Below are 22500 nucleotides of genomic sequence, written 5' to 3' on the forward strand. Positions count from 1 at the left end.
TTTCCTTTAGTCATCTAACTGGGGGAAAGATTTAGTTCATTGGAATCCCTAGGGCAATGGATGGATGGATTATGAAATTTAGGGACAAGCCCAAGCACTAAAATCCCTAGGGCAAGTATTTCAATTTGTGTCAAGAGGCTATGTCAAAACTACTCACTTTTATTTGGTGTTCTTTGGTCAGCAAGGTACTAGCAATATATTAAACCATGAATAACAGGACACTTATTAGTAGTCGTTCATGTGTTACTGTACTATAAATAATTGTAGTTTATAGCTTTGACACTGAGGTGTCCATAGTTATTGATACTGATGTAACAGGTTTTGTAAGGTTTTCAATTCTAGATTTCTCCTTTACAAGGCAATAGGAAAGTAGAAACTGATTTTGATTTAATGTCCTTTCTCCTTTACAAGGCAATAGGAAAGTAGAAACTGATTTTGATTTAATGTCCTAAGTCCATTGTGCACCAGTTTTCTTCAGAATACAGTAGACCCATCAGGCTAATGTTGGGTATATTTTTTCTAATTTTTCTGGTAGTAGTTTATTATTTGCTATGCCAATTACCCTCTAGATATATGTGTTGCATTTTATTACTTTCCTTAGAAGATAGTTTATTGACTTATAAACAAAAAAAAATGTTTGAAAACTGAAATTTAACATCACATTCAAAAGTAAGCAGTTTTCATGACATTAACTTGTACACATAACTGCACAGGCTTCATCTAACAAAGTTTCATATTTCCATAACATTCTTCTAAGAAACATTTTGTATGACATCTAAGCTAACTCGTGCGACTATGCACTACCGACTTCTATTGGAATATTAAAAAAATAGTCGCACTACCGACTTCTATTAGAGTGATCTTAAAATAGTTGCACTATGTACTGACTTCTGTTGGAGTGATCTAAAAATAGTCACACTACTGACTTCTGTTGGAGTGATTTAAAAATGCTATCAGAATGCAATGAAACAAATGCTATCTTGCTTTTTTATTTTTTTTCCCTTTCTCATCAGATTGTTTGATATGTCCACAATGATCCAAAATCTGCCTTGCTGCATTGTTGATGTGCTTAAATCTGTCAGGACCTAAAAGTATGCCACCAAACCATCTGGAAACAACAACAAGAACATTTTGGGCATCCAGTATCTGGAAAAAAAAAATAAAAAGAATAAAAATAACAAGAATCAAAGGTCATGGGCAGCAATACAATAATAACTGATAGCATATTTTACACATAAAGAATTAATTTTATAACAGTTGTGTTTCATCATAGCTAATTTTCAGAAAAAACATAAACTGCATTTCATTTGGTAAATGGGATTACATTCTACGTATGTTACCAATTTTTTGGACATACATACAATGAAATCCTATTTTTACACATTATGTCAAACTAAACAAAGGAAATATAATATGAAATAAAAAAATTCTGAATCAAAGTCAAATATGTATGCAATATAGTTGCTATAATCTGGCCAATCCTGATTGAAGTCATCTACGATGTTCGCTAGGTTAAAGTTTAACGAGACTGCCCCTACCATAGAGGTTTTGGGTCCATACCTTACAGCATTTGGTTTATCAATCTTTCTCAACTTCATTGCTACTATTTAAAAAAAAGACTTTCTCAACTTCATTGCTACTATTTAAAAAAAGACTAAGATAAACAATTAACTATAATTACCAATTTTATCTGCTTTGCATAAGTATAACAAAACAGCCCACTAACGAAGAAAAATGTACAGTACTAGACTATTTTATGTGATCAAGGCTAAATTCAATGAGTATAATAAACTATCAGTTACATTATAACACTTAAGATAAAACTTTCAGTTTGCATCTGTCCCGTATTACCTTGAAAAATACATTTATTCATGGCTGCTATTATGGTAGTTCATCAAAATAATACTACAGCAAAAAAACAATACAATGACAATAACTGCAACTCATGCATAATACTACCAAAATTCTGTTACTGACTGAAGCAACAAACACTGTTGTGCAGTTATGCTGCAGTCTGAAAAATTTCTTATGCACTAAATCATAACTTTTGGTGATTGAAACTCACCTGAAGCAAATGTAACATCCGGCCTCCGGCATGATCTTCCCCGTCGTCATCGCAGTCCTGAGATACGACTGTTGATCCGGGAGGCACAAAACGGTAGGCATACATGTTATGTGTTGCATTTGCAATTTTCTTATTTTCTTTTAGCTTTCTTAGCACTTGCCTGATGAAGAAAAACGTGTCAGTGATAATGTGGTGCATGAATACCTTGCAATGATCACCCTTGAACCTTTAGAAAATACTGTTTTTGGGTAGTATTGTCTGCTAACATAAATCCAGACTTAGTCTGCTAAAATATACCAAACTTAAATTAATTTTGCCATTAACATATCAACACAGGATTTAAAGCATCTTTTTATCTCCACTTATGAGTAGAAAGTATCTTTTTGTTGCTATCTCCAATCATGCTTTTACATATACTATATTAAAAGAGTATGAACATAAATATACAGTACTTTATACATTTATCTTACTTGTAGGTAGAGTTAGGTCAAGCACTTTGCATCTCCTTTTACATAATTTTGTGAACTTGATACAATAATAATTCATGTTTACTCTCCACAGCCCAAGGTTTCAAATTATGATGCTTCTTGTATGGTCAAGAAGCTGACTCGATTCCTGGATAATGCTGTGACCTAATCCACCCTACATTACCAGGGTTCAAATGAACTACATAAGTGTAATTGCCTGCATTAGTATGTATTATTGAATATACTACTGATTTAGTTATGCATGATAATATACTTGTAGGCAATAATATATTATGGAGTTGAAGGGAAATAATGAAAACTGAGACCAATATCTTTGGTAAACTTTCTTTTTGAAAGGTATCCCATTAAAAACTGAGGCCAATCTTCTCTTCAGACATTATATATACACTTTACACACAGTATTGTATGTACATAATAGGTACACAAAACAAAATTTTTACTTATGGGTGATAAAGGGGGGTCCATGAACACAATTTTAATTTGCGATCCCTTTCGTTTGACTCTCTGGATATTTGTTTATATTTCTGAATGTTTGTTCAACTTAAATATTCATAAGTAGGGTGGTAACTGTGTGTACCGTCCATTTGGTACTGTTATGGTAGGATTACACATGACTACACTAAATCTCAAGGGTTAACATTGAAAAATACACCACATATTTGTAAATCATCTCTACAAAAAATAAAAAAAAATAAAACTTCAACTTGAATGGAGTTCTCTTGTAAATCGCATCAAAATTTGACATACAAAACACTGATCACCTCATTTCTATTTCTTCTTTTTATCTCTCTCTCGACTCTCTTTGGAAAAGATATACGTATAGCAGAGGGGAAGACATATTGCCTATAGAGGTTTTCTTCAATCTCTTGATATCATAAGGAGTTATTTCTCTCTCTCTCTCTCTCTCTCTCTCTCTCTCTCTCTCTCTCTCTCTCTCTCTCTCTCTCTCTCTCTCTGTACGTATATATTTCTAATGGTAAAAGTTAAGATGACTTTGAAATTATATCAATAATGCTCAGAGATTAATACGGTAAATAGAATAATAACTTAAGGTATTATTTGATGTAGAATGATACTTTAAAGTACACATTTAGTAGTTTGAACTTTAAAGATAGGCAGTTACAAGCATTTTGAGAGGGGTGGGGGGGGGGGTTCTAAGTATTTGCAGATTCTAGCTATTCGCTGGGGTCTGGTACGTGTCCCCCACGAATAGGGCTTTCACTGTAAACATCATACAAGCAGTCCCGGTTATTGGCGGACTCAGTTAGTGGCAATCCACTGGGGCTTGTCTAGTGCCATTAAGTGGATTTCGGCATCATAAATCGCTGAGTTTTGGTTAATGGCAGTTTTCGCCTATCAGCACCCCACTGAGAACAGAATCCCCGCCTGTAACGGGATTGCCTGTAAACGCAACAGACAAACCCGCGATGCTGCAATTTATACCAGCGATATAGACTGAGAAGCGGTCCACGGAAAAACCCAAGAGTAACTGATCCTACAACTGAGGATCCGCAACTTAAGTGATGACCCACTGTACATTACACAGCATGAAAAAGTATTAAACAAGTGTCCTGTAATGTTACGTACATGCAGTGAAAATTTCCATTAAATACAGGCAGTCCCTGGTTATCGGGGGTCCGGTTATATGGCACTTGTCTAACCCCATAAATTTGACGATTTATGGCGTCATAACGGGCCGAGTTCCAGTGGCACCAATAATAAAGTTATGGTGCCATAACATACCTAACTTAGGCACCATAAGCCCAATTTTGGCACCATAAATCGCTAAGTTTCAGTTAATGGCGGTTTTCGCTTATCGCCACAACCCTGGGAACGGAACACCCGCCAATAACCGGGGGCTCCCTGCAAATGGAAATACCATATATACTCGCGTATCATGCGACTTTTGAAGCCCTAACTTTGGAGCTAATTTACATGAGATATAAAATTCGAGTATGGAATAATCAAATATTAGTATCACATGATAACATACAAACATAATAGATATGCATCTTTTCCATAAATATTTTAAAAAGTTTTGTTTTACTTCACTGCATCCAATAATATTATATGCATTTTCATATTAATATTTGTTTGTATCATAGAATACAAACAAAGCAATCAATGAGTTTTGGAAATCAGCTGAGGGAGATGGCGAAATAAGTTTCTTTTGCTGTGTTGAACTCAAATCAGAGCGACTTTCTTGCCTCTAGTTAGCGCAAATGAATCTCAAGATACTCTAATTTATATGAGACAAGGTTATTTTACGTTATACAAAGTGTTTTCAAGTGGACATATCACTTGAAAACATATCTTTTGTGAACAAAATTTAGTTATTTTTTTCCGTTAGTAAATGGCGCTGAGGGCATGTTTATTCCGTAAACAAAAATCAACATTCCGTTCAATATTTTCACTTTAACTCATCAGGATACTGCGAGCTTTACGTATTTATCTTTTATTGGAGTGAAAACAGTAAAATGTGTTCTTTTCATGCCCAATACGTACTAGTTTTGATGGCCATCCCAAAGTTTGCGAGAGTTTCATCCACGTTGCCGATGCATGATAAATGTCATTAGCGTATCAACATTCTTTCCTCAACTTCAGCTAAAACTTACAGAATAAATTTAGCAGTATATGCCCTTGCCTATCTTTTATCCATAGCGAGTAAGGCTATAATACTATTATCGTGCATCAGCAACAAGGATATAACTCCAGTAAACTTATATCATCGAACACAATCGTAGATAAAATTGAGAGAAAATTATTTTAATCAAAACTTCAAGTCTTGAAAGAACACATTTTACTGTTGTTTTCACACCGATAAAAGATAAGTAACACAGTAAAATTCGCACTACAATGAAATGAAGTGAAAATAGCGAACAGAATCACGTAATATTTTTACACAATAAACTTGTGTATTAAATTCATATTTAGACTTAAAAACACTTCGTGTAATGACAAATTACCTTGTCTCACATAAGTGTAGTATCTAGATATTTTATGCTAACTAGAAGAAAGCCAATTCACTCTGAAATGAGTTAAATACGGAAATATAAACTCGTATTCGCCATCAGCTGAATTCCAAACAAAACACTGACCGCTTTGTTAGTATTTTATGATACAATATTATTGGATACTGTGCTGTATAACTTTTTAAAAGAATCAGAAAAGAAGGCATATTCATTGAGTATTTATTTCGTTAATATACATGGCCGTCAGCAGCCTGACATCGCTCAATTAGGTATGCCGATGTCGGTCCAAATCTGATTCCCGTTTCGTGTCTATTTTATTTTTTTTCGTTGATATGTCAGTCATAATGCACTGAAACTCCAAAATTGGCTTTTATTAATAAATTAAATTATATCGTATATGTAGCATATACGTACAGTATATACCGAAGGCTAGGCTACTGTATTCGTATACATACAATATATGTACCATGATATCATCATTGTATAGGCGAGGCTAACTTCTTAAATGTTGTTCAATTTCTCTTTGTACCGAATCATCATAAGCCAATGTGCATTGAACCTAGAGAATTAACTGAAATTAATAATTAGTATGCCATATATGTATAAAGTATGCTGTGTAGTGTAGGCTAGGCTACCCTATATGTAAAGATGGTACTGATTACCCTAGTGTAGGCTACGCTAGTATTAATATTTTTACGGTAAATTAACATGGGCTGACTAACGTCCAAATCTATTTATGACTGGTTGTTCGTAACCAATTGCGATAGTAAGTCAACTACTACCTGTAACGTAAAAATATATCAGTCCTATTCTCATGAACGTCATTTGTAACATAACTATGGTAATTTTTTACTATCATACGATGGTTGAAATGCAAGTAAAAAGGCTGTTTTTATTGGATTGGTTGTTCACAGCAAATCGGCTGTTTCTGGCTGTGTGCATTTTCCAAACAAGTATATCATTACTACCAATGCTTTTTGCCTTCTGTTTTACTTTTTTATAAAATTAACTAGAAGATGGGATAGATTAAGAGATGGAAGAAAAGGAGTTAAGCCTGGAAGAAAAGGAGTTAGCCTAACTAAAAAAAATGGAATAGATAAAGAGGTTACTCTACTGTTAAATTTTGATCTTGTAAATTTAACTCGCACAATACGTGAGATATGTGATAAAATAATTTTTTGAGGGTGAAAATTTGGGGGTTGCATGATATGCAAGATCGCATGTTACGCGAGTATATACGGTAATTACTTATTACACATGCATAATTGCTCAAAACTATTTACAGGCAGTCTCCGATTATCATTGGGGGTTCCATTCAGCGAAAATCGCCGATAACCGGCCCTATAGGTGGCAAAATCCAGTTAGGATGTGTCGGCACGGATGACCGGAAATTGATGCATAATCACCATTAACCCGGATCACCGATAACCAGGGACTTCCTATATAGTCAAACCGCCTTAATTTTTTTTTTTTCAATAAGACAACTCTTAAGTGTAAGTGACATCAAGCCTGAGATGTAACTGGTATGGGAATATTATCATTGAAAAGGATGGTTGTCATCTTGAGCACCAAAATTTTGTATAAGCATACAGTAATGGCAAAAAAGCCTTTGAAGTTATCTGAATACTTTCATTTATTTTCTTTGGAAATTTGTTAGTGACGGAGGTTAAAACAGATATAAAACCTAATTAAAACTTGATATAAAATCTAATTAAAATAAAATCAATTTCACTAAAAATCTATTGAATTAAAACATAAAATCTTCTTAATTAAAACTAAATCTGATTAATTAAAACATAAAATCTGATTGTTAGAAAGGCAAACTTTGCATTACTATTTTAGTGAAACATCTAACAAAAAAAAAAAAAAGTGAGAATAAAATATTTACCTTACTTCACCCACGGATTGGACATGTGCCAAATGTGGTTGAAAGTGGCTTTTGCGATCTGAGATTATATCTCCAGAAAATATTTCAGGGCATGGAATGTCTTCTTCTAATTTTTCTGCCAAAACAGCTGCCTCCAACATTCCATTAATCTGTTAAAATAATTCAAAATTTCAGTTTAAATTGGAATACATATACAAAAGAAAATAATACCACAGGGTATTTGAAATAAGAGTTATTAGAGTTTGCCCTCAAAACACTCTTATGTATTACTACTGTCTATTTTAATAGTTCAAAGACCACACCCCACCCCCCAAAAAAAAATGCATATAACTACTTTACTAGTTTTACCACAACAAATGCATTTACAGTGGATGGGGTATTTGCGTTCTCCGGATCTGCGGACTCACACATTCGCCGATTTCTCTCGGGAACATTTCCCCGCATTCTTCGCAGAAAATTCACCTATTAGCGTTATTTTTCTATGAGAAATATCCACAAACTCCTGGTTTATTTTATCAATTTCATTATAAAATGCACTTTTTCCAATAAAACTATTAAAAAAACCAGGTACTATAAATATTTTTAGTAGGTTTTTCTTGAGTTTTAACTAAAAAAAATAGGTTTTAAGCATTATTATAGGGGTTCCAACTATTCGCGGGCTCTAACTATTCACCGGGGGGAAGGGGGGTGTGTGTAGGGGTTCTAACTATTCACGGGGAGGGGGGGGGGGGGGGGGGGGGGGGGGGTGGTAGGGGTTCCAACTATTCAGGGGCGGGGGGGGGGGGGGTGGGGGGGGGGGGGGGGAACCACTGTATTCACAAAATTACATGAAAATACTGTAATTAGTGAATATTTTTGTATGGAAACTTCTGAATACGTATAATGTGGATATAATTTACACAAAAAATCTGTAAATCGGTGAAGCTGCGGATCTTGAACTACGAATAGGTGGGGGTCCACTGTATACCTTCCCATTTTACAAAATCATGTCTCATCTGAAATATTTTGTCATAAAATATATTACAACCCATGAAAATATTACTACGGTACAATAATTTGCCAAATAACAACATTATCTGTATTTTGTTATTCTTATTCAGAAGATAAAGCTATATGCATTTGGAGCAAGCCTATAGGGGCCACTGACTGGAAGGTTAAGCTTCCAATAAATGTGTTCATTTGCAAGAAATTACAGAAGATAATAGGAATTACAAGGCTATTAAAATACAAATTATCAAGCATTAACATAATTTAACCATTCCCTATTTCTAATACTACCTTATGATAATGGCAAATCAGCAATGATAATGAGGTATGACCAAAAAAAAAAAGCTTATCTCATGAGTCGTTTACTCAAGGGAAGAAAGTTGAAGTGTAAAAGGACTGCCATCTCACAAGGGAGGAGTGGCTTTGTCCATTTTAAGAAAATCATTACTGGAATGACAGTGTACTGCCTAATCCTCTCCTCCTAGTGAGTAAATTAACAATTTACATAAAATATGGTTAGGAGTATTTTGAGTCATAGTACAGTAATAGTGACTTTGGATATTAAATTGTTAGCATTGAAAATAAGGTGCTTGGAAGAATATTATGAATGAATTAGATAGGATATCAAACAACAGAATTTGAGAAGTAACGCATGCAGCCAGTTAATGGGTATGTTAGGTTCTAACGCTGGAAGTGAGGCCACGTGTATAGAAGACAGGGAATAGTACGAGATAAACCAGGGTGGGTTGCCCTTGGTAGAAGAGGTAGAGGTAGGCCAAAGGAGACATGGTTGAGGACAGTGAAGCGGGAAGCAGGGGAAGAGTGCTGGGGAGATCTTGAAGAGTTAGCCCAGGACAGGATGTGGTGGTGTGAGTTCATTGAGACCCTATGCATTCCTGTGGGTGCCAGGAGGAAATGATCGATTGATCTCTAAATACTTACTAATCCACTGCTCATGTGCAAGGGTTTATCTATGCAATTTCATACATATAGTACATAAAAAAAAATCACCAAGCATCTCATTCTGTGGTTAATAGGTTACAAAGTGTACAGTAAATAAAAATACTGTTTCATTTACAAGAGATAGCTGGAAAGCACCAAAATTCTACATTTTTATATAAAAAATATCTATGAGCACCTCCAAACTAGAATTGATGTCAACATCATTATCATTCAATAAAAATGTTCTAATATATAAGTTGCAGATTTTTGTGGAACATTTTTTTTCATATACCCGTGTGAACTTTCAACAAATTGCGAATTTTCATATGGGCCATAACTCTAAAAGTATCACTAATTTGCTTTTTTTTCTTATTAAATTAAATTAGGCAGTGACCTGTTAAAATAGGCATTTATACGCATTTTAGCTTAAGGGGTACACTTGGTATTTGGCAGTTAGAGTATAAGCATTTTTAGAGGGGATTTTGCATTTCCCCAATAGGTTCTGGAACCTAATCCCACAAAAAAAAAAAAAAAAGGGGACTGCACTGTATTATCAAGTTAAGCACTGTAATCATATCTCACGCATGCAAATTTAACTTCACCTCACCTCCTCTTCCTTTGTTTCTTGCTTTGCAGCTTCCCCTTCCTCTGTCATGAACTGTCGTATCCTCTCCACCCATTCATAAACAATGCTCTCACCAGCATTCTCACTGGAAGTAGATTTCTTGGTCTAAAAAATCTTATAAATAACATGCATTATATACAGACACTACCCTACTTAGGAACAATCAGGTTACAAATATTCAGATATGACCAAACACGATCAAAAATGAAAACTATGTTCTGTTGAAAACAATTTTATTATCACAATTTATTTAGGTTTTATGTATCACATATAAATAATGTACTATACTTTATAAAATACAATAATGAATGTACAACATACAGTATTGTATTGCATTATAGGATGAAAAACTATACAGTAGTATAGTATACTTCACTGACTTTATATCATACTGTACTTAAATAGGTGTGAAGACCAACTTACAAACATTTCAAGATACAAACGGCGATTCGGAACATAACTTGTTTGTATGTAAGGTAGTATCTGTAGTATAGTGTAACAAGGACTAAATACTACTGTACACATATAGTGTTGTATACTTAGTTTTAATAAACCAAGATCATGCTATACATAATTGTGTCTTAAACATAATGGAAACATTTACAGCTATACTATGCATCCACCTACCACGAACAGCATTTTGGTAGCCTGTTAATCATAACCCTACTCCTTTGGTTTGGAAACTAAAAATAAAAAAATGATAGACCTAAGATTATTAAATTTGGTCATACAGTAGTTCAAATACCATAAAAAATGACAAGGCTCCTAAATTATGATCAGAGATAACACAATGCTTACTTTTGAAACAAAACTGTCATGTAATCTGTAGCTTAACAAAATCTAATCTAGTACTGTAAATTATATTACTTAAGTTGGATGAACTGTGGAAATCCTACTCAAAAGAATTATTAAAAAAATAACTTGAATAATTCATGTCAAAAACAAATAAGGAGTTAAAAAATACTTGAATAATTCATGAGGGGTTAAAAAATAACTTTCATAATTAATGTTAGAGAGAAATAGAGAGTTTTGTACCTCAAAAATAAACTTAAGGGTACTAAAACCTCTTATGTATTCACGAATACAGTGACAAAAAAGAAATTGTTCTAAAACATATTGCTATCACTCACACTCAAAATAGAATACAAAACATAATTAGCAGCCACCTAATATTTAAAGCATACAATATAAACTAGGAAGAAGGGAACACTTTCTTACACTTACACATATATGTCCTCCAAGTGTCCACACAGCTCCTGCCTTTTGAATCCCTTCAACCAGGGTGCACTCAACATGTAAATAGGAGGGGCCTCTCCTGGGTAGTCAGGTGGCATTGTTACCTGAATGAAAATAAATAACTCAATTTCAGAAATTCCTGTAAATAGTACCTGTGCCCTACACACACACAACACAACTGCCTCTTGGCCTGAAGATGCTAATCCTTTCAAAATAACATTGAAAATAAATAATTTGTATTTTTTTAACATACAAACCTACACCTTCATATGCTTATCAGCAGTGTGGTTGTATGGGGCTTGTCAAGCCGATTTTTCGTGCCGAAATGCCCTGATTTCTGCATATCAGCACCGATACACACCTAACAGAGGCGTCGATGTCCAATTATGGTGTCGATATGCCAAAAACGGCCAATTATCAGTTATAAGTGATTTTTGCTTATCGTCATGCCGTCGGAATGGATGCCCACAATGACTGGCGACTGCCTGTAAGAGATTTCCATGCGCTTTGCATGAATCGGCTGAATGTGGACTCATTTTACTGAATTTCACTAGCTTCCTGCTTGCCCTAGTCTGATCCCACCACACTTGGCCAATTGCTGAACCAACCCGAGTGTAGCTCTGCAGCATTTTCCCATAAGGAGTTAAGAGATCAGGCTATGAGGGGCGGAATGAGGAGGGTAACTTTATCCATATGAAGGTATTGGTTCATATGTTAGGAACAATACAAAATGACAATTTGTCCAAAATTGCATTTTTCCTAACTATACAAACCTGAGGTCCTTTTACAATAGGAAGGTTACTAGCGGCAGCTGGATAGGTCGTAAGCTTTCGAACAAGGGGTTCGGTAGTTAACTGCTTGTCCGACAGGCGCGCGCGACTGGGAGGTAAACAAATCACTTTTGCTTTTGGCCCAAGCAAAAAACTGCAGAGTGAGGGGTGGCATGAGGTGGGACTATGTGTAAAAGGACCTCAGGTTTGTATAGTTAGGAAAAATGCAATTTTGGACAAATTGTCATTTGTTCCGACACGGCATACAAACCTTCAGTCCTTTTACAATAGGAAGACTCACTTCTTGGTGGGAGGAATCTGAGTCTTTTGTGAACAGACTGGTGTTCGCCCAACCTTGGAGTGCCTCCCTGGTCGTAAGAGCGAGGGAGGGATCCAAGCCTCTGTCCAATTGATCGGGGTGTGCACCGCAGGATCAATGGTCAGACCTCTGGACCGAGTACTAAGAGAGAGGCAAGCGTGTCTCTTCGTACCAGCAATGTAAGAACTTGTTCCTGTACAGGAGCAAATATAAAGTCATGGGTTTGTCTCTTGTTGGCATCCACTTCCCCCCCCCTTGTAGGAGGAAGTGGTGGATATTCTGCTTCTATCCCTAGTGAACAAAGGGATAGAAATGGGGCTCTGTCATATAGCTCACCTGCATCTCGTCCTCATCCAGCGTAGTGACGACCGTGACCCTCTGCCCACAGGTAGAGGAGGAGGAAAAGATGGGAAGAGAAGCCAGTCACTCACTCATTCACACATCCATCCGCACAGTCACACCAGGACTCGATGCTGTTCAGCCTGCGAGGGTCTGGGTTAGCTACACAACTTGTTGAGCAGCCACCACGGGTCCCAAGGAAAAGGTATCCAAGGACCTGTGGGCAATATCCCGAAGGTAAAGAAGGACGTAAAGGTAGTTCTGGTTAGACCAGACCCCTGCCTTCAGGACCTGCGCCACGGAGAAGTTCTTACGAAACGCCAACGAGGGGCCAATACTTCTGACTTCGTGAGCTCTTGGACGGGACGTACGGATGTCGTCACTACCATCAGCCTCATACGCCCTCCTGATGACCTCACGCAAGCCAGAACGAAAGAGTTCTTGGATACTCTTTCTTGGTTACACCGGGTGCTAACGAAGCGCTGGCGGACACTCAGGCCTGCGGTGCGAGTTCTCTTCAGATAGCGCCCTCACAGGACAAAGCAGCATCTCATCCGCATCATTATCGGTGAAGTCCATTAGGGAGGGAATCGTGAAAGACTCGAACCTGTCGTCAGGGACCGACGGTTTCTGAGTCTTCGCAACGAAGTTCGGGACGAAATCGAGCGTCACAGATCCCCATCCCCTGGAGTCGTACATCGAAGGAAAGACCATGAAGTTCCCCTACTCTCTTCGCCGATGCCAGGGCCAGCAAGAAGAGGGTCTTGAGGGTCAGATCCCTGTCTGACGACTCTCGGAGTGGCTCGAAGGGTCTTCGAGTCAAACTCCTAAGGACGAGAGTCACATCCCACGCAGGGGGCCTGAGTTCCCTGGGTGGGCAAGACCTTTCGAAGCTCCTCATGAGCAAGGAGATCTCAAACGAGTTCGAGATGTCCAATCCCCTCAGTTTCAGGACTAGTGCCAGGGCGGCTCTATATCCTTTGACTGTGGGGACTGAGGGGAGCTTCTCTCGGCGAAGAAAAACGAGGAAATCCGCTACCTGCTGAAGAGTGGCTCTGAGAGGAGATATACCCGTCTACGACACCAACCACAGAAGACGGCCCACTTTCCCTGGTACACAGCTGCAGAGGACTGACGGACGTTTCCAGCCATCTCTGTTGCTGCGCTACGAGAAAAGCCTCTCGTTCGCAAGAGATGGTGGATAACAGCCAGCCGTGAAGACAAAGGGACTGGACTGTCTGGTGGTACCGCTCTACGTGTGGCTGGACGAGAAGGTTGTGCCAGGGGGGAATCTCTCTCGGTTCTTCTGCGAGAAGAGCCAGCAGGTCCGGATACCAAATGGCCTGGGGCCATTTGGGAGCCACCAGGATCATCCTGAGATTCGGGGTGACCAGTGCTCGACTGATCACCTTGCGAATCAGGCTGAACGGGGGAAAGGCGTAAGCGAAGAGGTTGTCCCACGGGTGTTGAAGAGCGTCCTCTGCAGCTGCCCATGGGTCCGGCACGGCTGAAAAGAAAACCTGAAGCTTTCTGTTGTGCCGGGTGGCGAACAGATCCACGACTGGTCGCCCCCACAGGTCGAAGAGCCTTTCCGCCACGTCCTGGTGTAGAGACCAATCGGTCCCTATCACCTGATCCCAACGGCTGAGCTTGTCTGCTACTACATTCCTCTTCCCTGGAATGCAGCGTGCCGACAGCTCTATTGAGTGAGCCTCGGCCCACTCGTGCACCTGCCGAGTCAACTGGTACAACGGGAGACACTAGGCCCCCCTGTTTGTTGACGTAAGCCACCACCGTGGTGTTGTCGCACATCAACACCACTGAGTGCCCCATCAAGCGGTCCTGAAACTCTTGGAGCGCAAGAAACGCTGCCTTGAGTTCCAGTACATTGATGTGAAGGTGCTTGTCGTGCTCGTCCCACACTCCTGAAGTCAGCAACTCCTCCAGGTGTGCGCCCCACCCCCTCGCCCCTCGGTTCGATGCGTCTGAGAACAGCTGCATCTCCGGGGGGGGGGGGGGGGGGGGGGGGGGGGGGGGGGGGGGGGGGGGGTGGGGGGGGGGGGGGGGGGGGGGGGGGGGGGGGGGAGTGCGTAGAGGCACTCCCTTTAAGAGGTTCCTGTCGTCCAGCCACCAGGCTAGGTCCTGCCTCACCTCCGGTGTCAGAGACACTGGAAAGCTTGGGGGATCCGTTGCCTGTGACCAGCTCTCCTTTAGTCTCCACTGAAGAGACCGCAGGTGAAGACGCCCGTGAGGGACTAACTTCTCGAGTGACGACAGGTGTCCGATCACGACTTGCCATCGCTGAGCTGCCTGTTCCTGCCGAGATAGGAACTGGCCGGCTGCCTCCCTGAATCTGCTGATCCGCGAGTCTGCGGGGAAGACTCGCCCTGCTACCGTGTCGATCAGCATACCCAGGTACTTCATCCTCTGCTTGGGCTCGAGATCGTACTTCTCGAAGTTCACAACGATCCCCAGATCGCGACAGAACTCAAGTAGCCGATCCCTGTCCTGTAGCAACTGCGAGCGGGAGCTCGCCAGGACTAACCAATCGTCGAGATACCTCATCAGACGTATCCCGTGCGAATGGGCCCAAGCAGACACCAGAGTGAACACTCGCGTGAACACCTGTGGGGCGGTTGAGAGACCGAAGCAAAGTGCCCTGAATTGGTACACCGTCCCGTCGAGGATGAAGCGGAGGTACTTTCTGGAGGACCGATGAATGGGTATTTGGAAATACGCATCCTTCAAGTCCACTGAAAGCATGAAATCGTTCTCCCTGATGGAGTCGAGCACGGAACGTGCCGTCTCCACCGTGAACCGGGTCTGGCGAACAAACCGGTTCAGGGGAGAGAGATCTATTACTGGGCGCCAGCCCCCCGTAGACTTTTCCACCAGGAAAAGTCGACTGTAGAAGCCCGGTGACTGATCCGTGACGATCTCTACAGCTCGTTTGCTCAGCATGGTCTTGATCTCCTGTCTCAATGCTACGTCCTTCGAAGATCCTGGAACGTACGACTGCTGTTGGACCGGGTTGGAGGTGAGGGGTGGCCGAGATTCGAAGGGTAATAGATATCCCTCCTGAAGGACATCTACTATCCAGGTCTCGGCGCCGTAGCGCTGCCAAGTTGCCCAATGGCTGGCCAGGCACTTCTGGCAGCAGGTGAGGGGAACGCCGTCCCTAGCGTTTCTTTCCTTTCTTCGACTTCTTCCTAGAGCCTCCTCGGGAGAAGGAGGGCTGGTTACGGCCCCCCTTTGCAGAAGACGAAGAAGACAGAGTCTTTCCACGAGGCTTCGACGCAACTACCGTCTTAGCCACAGTGGAAGCGCTAGCCGAGCTCTTTGGCTTGGCCGCAGTTCGAGGCTGCCCAGATGCCTTCGAAACTGCCTGGTGTACCAGACGGTCACTGTCATCAGTGCGCCGTCTGTCCACCGCAGCGTCCACCATCTCTCCTGGGAAGAGAGACGGGGAACTCCGTAACGGTCCATTGCGAAGTCCCAATGCCGCTTCACGCCCAGCCGCCCTGGATACTCGAGTAAGGACAGCGTCCCTACGTCGGAGAACCAGGTTGGCCCACAGGTTTACCGTCTGGTGGGCTAGGAAGGAGATGGCTCTTCCCCCAGACTGGCAAAGCCTCCTGAAGGCCGAGTTTTCTTCGGGAGAAATTCCCCCGGAGTTGGCTGCGACCTTAGACACCGTGAGGGACCACAGGTCTATCCAGGAGACGGCCTGGAAAGCTGCCATGGCAGTAGATTCCAGACCGAGTGCCTCTTGCTGCGAGAACCATAGGTTCTCTGACAGGAGCTGCTGCAGAGACACACCCGGCGTTAGCCTGGCTAACTCCGGGTTCACCTGTTTGGGCGGCATCGGGTCTTCAGACGGCACATAGAAACGCCGCTGTCGCAGTAGAGGAGGCGGAAGCAGCTTGCTCGACCTGCTAGACTTGAGAGAGCCGTCATGTCCAGAGACAAGAGACTCTACCTGGTCCAGCACTGAGTCGGCAAGCTCCGATCGCGGCAGACCCACCGTCGGTCTGGGTTCCCTCTTCGGGCCCCAGAACGACTCGAGCCGGGACGTGGGCTCGGAAGGTGGAAGCGGCGATCCTTCCCCGAGGTCGTTGTGCTGACGGATCAGCGCAATTACCTCGGCAAAGTTCCTCTGGATCTCAGGAGTGACCGCGTCCTGAGGAGTAGGACCATCCAGTCCCTCAAACAGGAGCATCTCCCGAGACCCTCCTCCCTCGAGGGGAGGAACAGCGACAGACCCCTCTCGGTCTCCTCCAACCACTTGTGCGTACGACCTGGCCGGTCCGAGAACCGTGCCTGGCACGTAAGGCGTCGTGGTGGGATCATGAGGGGCACACCCCTCACGATCATCACCCGGTAAGGACTCGATCACTCCTCGCTCCTCCCGGTGTACCCGAGGAGGTTGAGTGACGGAGAGGCAGGACTGACGCTCCCCCCTCGCTCGCTGGCAGAACCAGCGGGCTTGGAGGGCTGCAGGCGATCGCCAACCCGCGGGGGTGGCGATCGAGCTGCAGGCCTGGTCGAGCCGTCTCGCTGTGGAGAACGGCTGGACTGAGCACAGAACAGCAGGTCTCGTGTGTCAGAAGAGCTGGTGCTGGTCGCCGTACCCGATCGCTCTCTGTGAGAGCGACGGTCAGGCGACCTGCGAGCTCCACGGTGACACCGGTGCGTATCCTCACGGCACGTCACGTCGCTGGTACCAGCCGTGGCTGGCACCGGCGAACGGGGGGACCTCTTCCCAGCCTCAGCCCGTGGCCGGTCGTGGACCGTCACGTCATCCCGGGTAGCCAGCTGGTCGCCGTGAGAGCGAGAGCTGGTCTGGTGAGAGTCGCGTGAGCGGCTGTCACCAGTCTTCCGCTCCGTGCCGTGAACCTGACGCTGAGCTGGCTCAGAGGTCTGGTTCCTAGCTGCACGATCGCTGGTGGGCGACCGTACACTCGGTACCTCTCGCGAACGAGAGGCCGAGACGGATCCTGCTGCCGTGGCAGAACCACTAACAGCAGGCGAGGAAGTGCTGGTGTTAGCCGACACTCCTCTGGTCCCCGTAGTCTTCTTCCTTGCGGAAGAAGAGACGGGCCCTGCTCCCGAAGGAGCAGGATGACCAGCGGAAGAACCCTCCGTCTCACCAGAGCGAGACGGGCCCTTAGAAGTTCCCGAAGGAGACTTCTTAGGGGGGGAGGAGGCGACCTTCTTCTTCTTAGGCTGTGACGCCTTAGAAGATGAAGGGGGAGAGGCGGCAGACGACGACGACACCTTCCTCCTCTTCCTCTTCTTCTTCGTCAGCTTCCTCAGGACCGATGTCAAATCCGTCATCCAGGGTGGAGCCGGGGCTGCTGTTGCCAAAGCAACAGGGCCCGGACACACCTGTCCGAACAGATCGGCATCGGGAGCAGCGGCGCCACGAACAGGAACAACGTCAGCAGGTGCAGGCATCACAGGAACAGCAGTGGAGACGGCAGGAACAGACACAGGAACAGCAGCGGTAGTCGCATCATCACGTCAGTCAAACAGAGCGGCTGTTGGCAGGTACGGCAGGCTGTAACAGGGCAGACCAGGTGGACGGACCCAGAGCCGGCAACACACCGACATCCTAGGTACTGGTGGTGGAGGATATCCAGGGGGCGAGCCTCTTTCGGTCTTCGGGCACACGAAGTCTCCGGTCGATGGCGAGCACACGGTCAAAACCCAGGGCGGCGGCAATCACACACCCTCCCCCGCCGGTATACGGCGATCGGTCCCCTGACACCGATGGAGTTGGTGTTACAGACACCGCGTGCGGGGAATACACCAGGTGAGGAGGTGAAGCTTAGCCAGGGGTCGACAGGGTCGTGGTAGTGGTTGTCACCGTAGCATGTGTGACCGCAACAGAGCCAGCGAGATGGTAGAGCAGCCCCTGGACACTCGGCACGCCCTGCAGACCCAACGATGCCCACACCTGTCCAAGGTCGTCCTTCGCAGCAACAGCACCTGAGGAAGCAAAGGTCGGGTGATTAGCAGGATCCTCTACCCGTCTGTGCGATGTAGACGAACGGATAGAGGACCCAGAGTACAACTCAACGTCGGGGTATCTCGCGCCCTCCTCTACACTCGACAGATCGGGTGAGGAGAAGGACCTAGAAACCCCCCCGCACGGGAAGGCGCCAAACGTGGGAGCAGAGCAGGAGGCAGGAAAGAAGACGAAGTGTCTGTAACCAAAGGAGTCGCGGGAGAGCTCTCCGACGACTCCTTTGTAGGCCTTCGCTTTTTCCTACCCTCGTACAAGCCCCACTGCGCCTCCGACCAAGACATACATACTTCACAGGGCTCGGCGCGGGTAAACTCACGCCCCCGACACCGAGCACACAAAATATGGGGATCGATCTCTGGGAACGAGCGGAATTTTCCGCATTTACGCCCTTACGGTACCCGGGCACAATATCCGGAGAGTAGCGGGGCGTGGAGAGTCCATGATCGATTAATTCACAATAAATGATGAAAAAAAATAAAGGAATGATTGTACTTACAATGATTCACACAAAGAGAAAACACAACCATACAACCAGGAAACCAAACGACGAAAAGCGGGCAGAGAGCGTAGAACACACACGTCCACTCGCTGTGAGGCCGAAAGCAAAAGTGATTTGTTTACCTCCCAGTCGCGCGCGCGCGCCTGTCGGACAAGCAGTTAACTACCAAACCCCTTGTTCGAAAGCTTACGACCTATCCAGCTGCCGCTAGTAACCTTCCTATTGTAAAAGGACCGAAGGTTTGTATGCCGTGTCGGAACAATTTTCAATTTGTATTGAAGGAGGAGGAGGTTGATCTCTCTTCTAAAAAAAAAAAAAATTGGGTGGTATGACTCCTTATCTAATTTAATAAAATGTACTCACTCTTAATTAATTCTCCAGATTTCCATGATGCAATTCCTTCCATGTGACAGAGCTCTGGTTCCAGCTCTCTGTCTTGTGCCAATAAGCATTATTCTGGCCAAGAACAACTATAAGAGAATTCTTTGTAATTGATTGGTCTGTCTTATGGAGCCCTGGGGGGTACCAAGAGAGTGTAGTAACTCCTTTGAGGATGTACAGCAGCTATGCTATCAAAAATAAAGATAAAAGTACCAACAGAGATATAGACAAAAAACTAATACTGAAGACTTAAAACTGTCAAAGCCACAGTGCCAGGCACTTCTAAGTACGTAATATAATTTTTCAATGTTCAATATGCATTAACCAACTTGACAGCAAAAGGACTGGGTGCAAATCTTGTGGGTACCTATACCAAATCTAGTCTAAGTAATCTTGTTATTTGAAACTTTTATTATCAACAGTACTTCACTCACCTGTAGGAGTGCTGTCAGATCCCCTTCACTTATTTCCACACTGTAGGTTCTGTGCTCCACACTTTCGGTGTGAAAGTCATTGCCATAAATGGAAGATAGTGCCTCAATTTCATCAACCTAAAATCACAGGAATTAGTAGCAATAAATACACATATAGTAATAGTAATTTGTTATGGTGAACCAAAGTTTGAAATAAAAAAAATTGGATCTGATCAACTACTAAGTTGCAGAAGTTTCCCTGATTTTATTACTTTTGATTGCAGTATGGGGATTTGATTTTACTAAATACTATTTTAAAGATTTTATTTTCTAGGTTTACTTACACATTTTCCTCTCTTCTACTTCTCCTTTCTCTTTAATTTCCACCACAAAATTATCTCAGGACATTCCAATGGCATTAATGCCCATAGTACTATGTAAAGTATTTTCAAGGTTTTGCCCCCTCCATAGATAGACACCTTTTCTACAGCAGGCCAGCAACATTTAGCATCACTTTTTTTTTCTAAAAATTCTATCCTTTCTGTTTGGTCCTTTAAATTCAGCATTCAACTCCTTTAACTTTATGCTTCAATTTTCATGGGTGCTCCACTGTAAGTCAAAAGCAGGAAGAGAGGAGCTGGCCACTGTAGCACTGTATGTCCTCCACGATCCCACTGCTCAGTATGTCTCACTCTAAAAGGCGAGCTCTGAACATCATAATTATGTTGGGATGGGGTAAACTTTGATTTTATAATTTCATAAAAGCCACATTGGACATTTCTCTGCATTTTCAGAGGGGTGTCAAGAATTTGCAGATTTTATCTTTGCCGGGGGCGACTGTATGTATATACCTTTTCTATTTTTACTGCCAAAAACCCAAACCAAACAGAGCTTACCGAAGTCTGAGGAAATTTATACTGGTCATTTTAACTTTGTTCCAAAGCAGACATTTGACTATCATGACGTGAAAACAGAACTGCATGTCCAAACTTGAGCGCAGCAAGGAAAAAAATGAGAAATGTGGGCTAGCAAGATTTGGCCAACATAATCAAGGCTTAGCCAAGTTATTCTTTTGTTTTCCAACCCAATATAAGGCCATACAGCACATGCAAAGTAGGAGGGTCCATATGTGAAGAGCAGGGTTTTTATTAACACAAGAACAAATTACGCCAAGGAGAAAAACTTGCAAGTATGTATGCAAGTTGTTTTATTCTCATGATAAAATAATAGGAGAAGTGTAAATTACAGGACAGACATTAGGCGTAATGAATCAGAAACATGGCCAATATCTGTAAGACTTGGCTTCTGCTATCCTAGCTAAACTAACAAAGTTAGGTCTGCTATCCTAGCTAAACTAACAAAGTTAGGTATTAAACTGCTATGCAAACACTCAAGAAATTGTTTATTTTATTTAAACCAGTGGTTGATGGGTAAAACTACAGAACAACACCACATAGGTATTACTTTGGAAGATGAGTTTTTCCTATTAGATTTTGACTGCTTATTAAGAATTTACCGTTATTCCTTGTCGGTCAACTGTAATTAAACCCAGATTTGATTATGTTACTATACTCTGGCCATCCTGGAATGCTATCGCACATGTGCATTTTTATAGGGGAGCTTCTGGTAAAATTGGTTTCCAGCGGACCCGCCCAACTACGTAACACAGCCTACTAGGTTAGGTTAGTATAGTTCCTTTCATAATAGGTTTCCTTAGCCAATCCCTTCTTGAGCATAGCTATGGCTCCCTAATGACTTGCACATGCAAGGAACAATTCCATACATATCCAGTCCTTCTCCCAGGTGTTCTCCCCCAACCCAAAGGGGCCCCAACCCTGTTGGATAGATATGTAAGGTTAATAATAATTGACGGACAAAAGACAACACTAAAAACATGGCAAATTCAATTTCCAAGGTAATAGCCCGCATGGAGCTGTTCTGTCATTTTACTATAGGGTTAATGACCGAGCAGCAACATAGCAGCCACCTCCCCCCCCCCAAAAAAAGTACTCAAATTCACTGCCATGAGCATCAGTCAAGAGTTGTGGCCCATCTAGGCAGTACCCTGTACACTGAGACCTCTACGCTACGCTCCTCTCGAAGTAAGCATTTTCTCTTAAATTATGAAATAATGGTATAATGCAAGCGCTTTTTCAGGAAGTGGCCGCGTTCAGAGAGAGGTGGGTGCTATGTTGTCACTTGCTCGTTTACTACCCTAGTCTACGTGGAGCTGTTCTGTCGTTTTACCACATTATAGGTAGCTACCTACTACGATTGAACCTATTTAGCCTAAACCTATGATCGATGTGTTATTGGCTGCCCCATTATCCCTGAAATGTAAAATTTTAAAAATTAGACACATGACTAGGCTATTAGCCCTATGGCTCTGTCTTCGGTTAGGGATCCCATCTGGGCTCGTGAGAAGTGGTGCAATGGTATTAAATTAAAGTTGGAATTGTTATTTAGAATTTGCTTTTAGTATCACCGTTTAATCCAGTCCTGTACATATATAAAATAAAGGTGAATTAGGTCTGCCATGTTATAT

The 22500-nt window shown here is 42.7% G+C and overlaps 1 protein-coding gene across 1 annotated transcript in view; it reads right to left on the reverse strand.

Moving 5' to 3' along the window:
* Positions 1 to 959: 959 nt before the first annotated feature.
* The window catches only part of LOC135203554 (protein IMPACT-B-like), a 22044-nt gene continuing 503 nt past the window's right edge, over positions 960 to 22500 (reverse strand). The window contains exons 2-7 of the mRNA XM_064233292.1: positions 19977 to 20093; positions 11192 to 11307; positions 9950 to 10052; positions 7414 to 7562; positions 2066 to 2225; positions 960 to 1146 (exon numbers count right to left, since the gene is read on the reverse strand). Of these exons, the coding sequence (XP_064089362.1) occupies positions 976 to 1146; positions 2066 to 2225; positions 7414 to 7562; positions 9950 to 10052; positions 11192 to 11307; positions 19977 to 20093 (816 nt within the window). The 3' untranslated portion in view covers positions 960 to 975. The remainder of the gene's footprint in view (positions 1147 to 2065; positions 2226 to 7413; positions 7563 to 9949; positions 10053 to 11191; positions 11308 to 19976; positions 20094 to 22500) is intronic.

This window comes from Macrobrachium nipponense, chromosome 36 (genome assembly GCF_015104395.2).
Source record: "Macrobrachium nipponense isolate FS-2020 chromosome 36, ASM1510439v2, whole genome shotgun sequence".
Taxonomy (NCBI): domain Eukaryota; kingdom Metazoa; phylum Arthropoda; class Malacostraca; order Decapoda; family Palaemonidae; genus Macrobrachium; species Macrobrachium nipponense.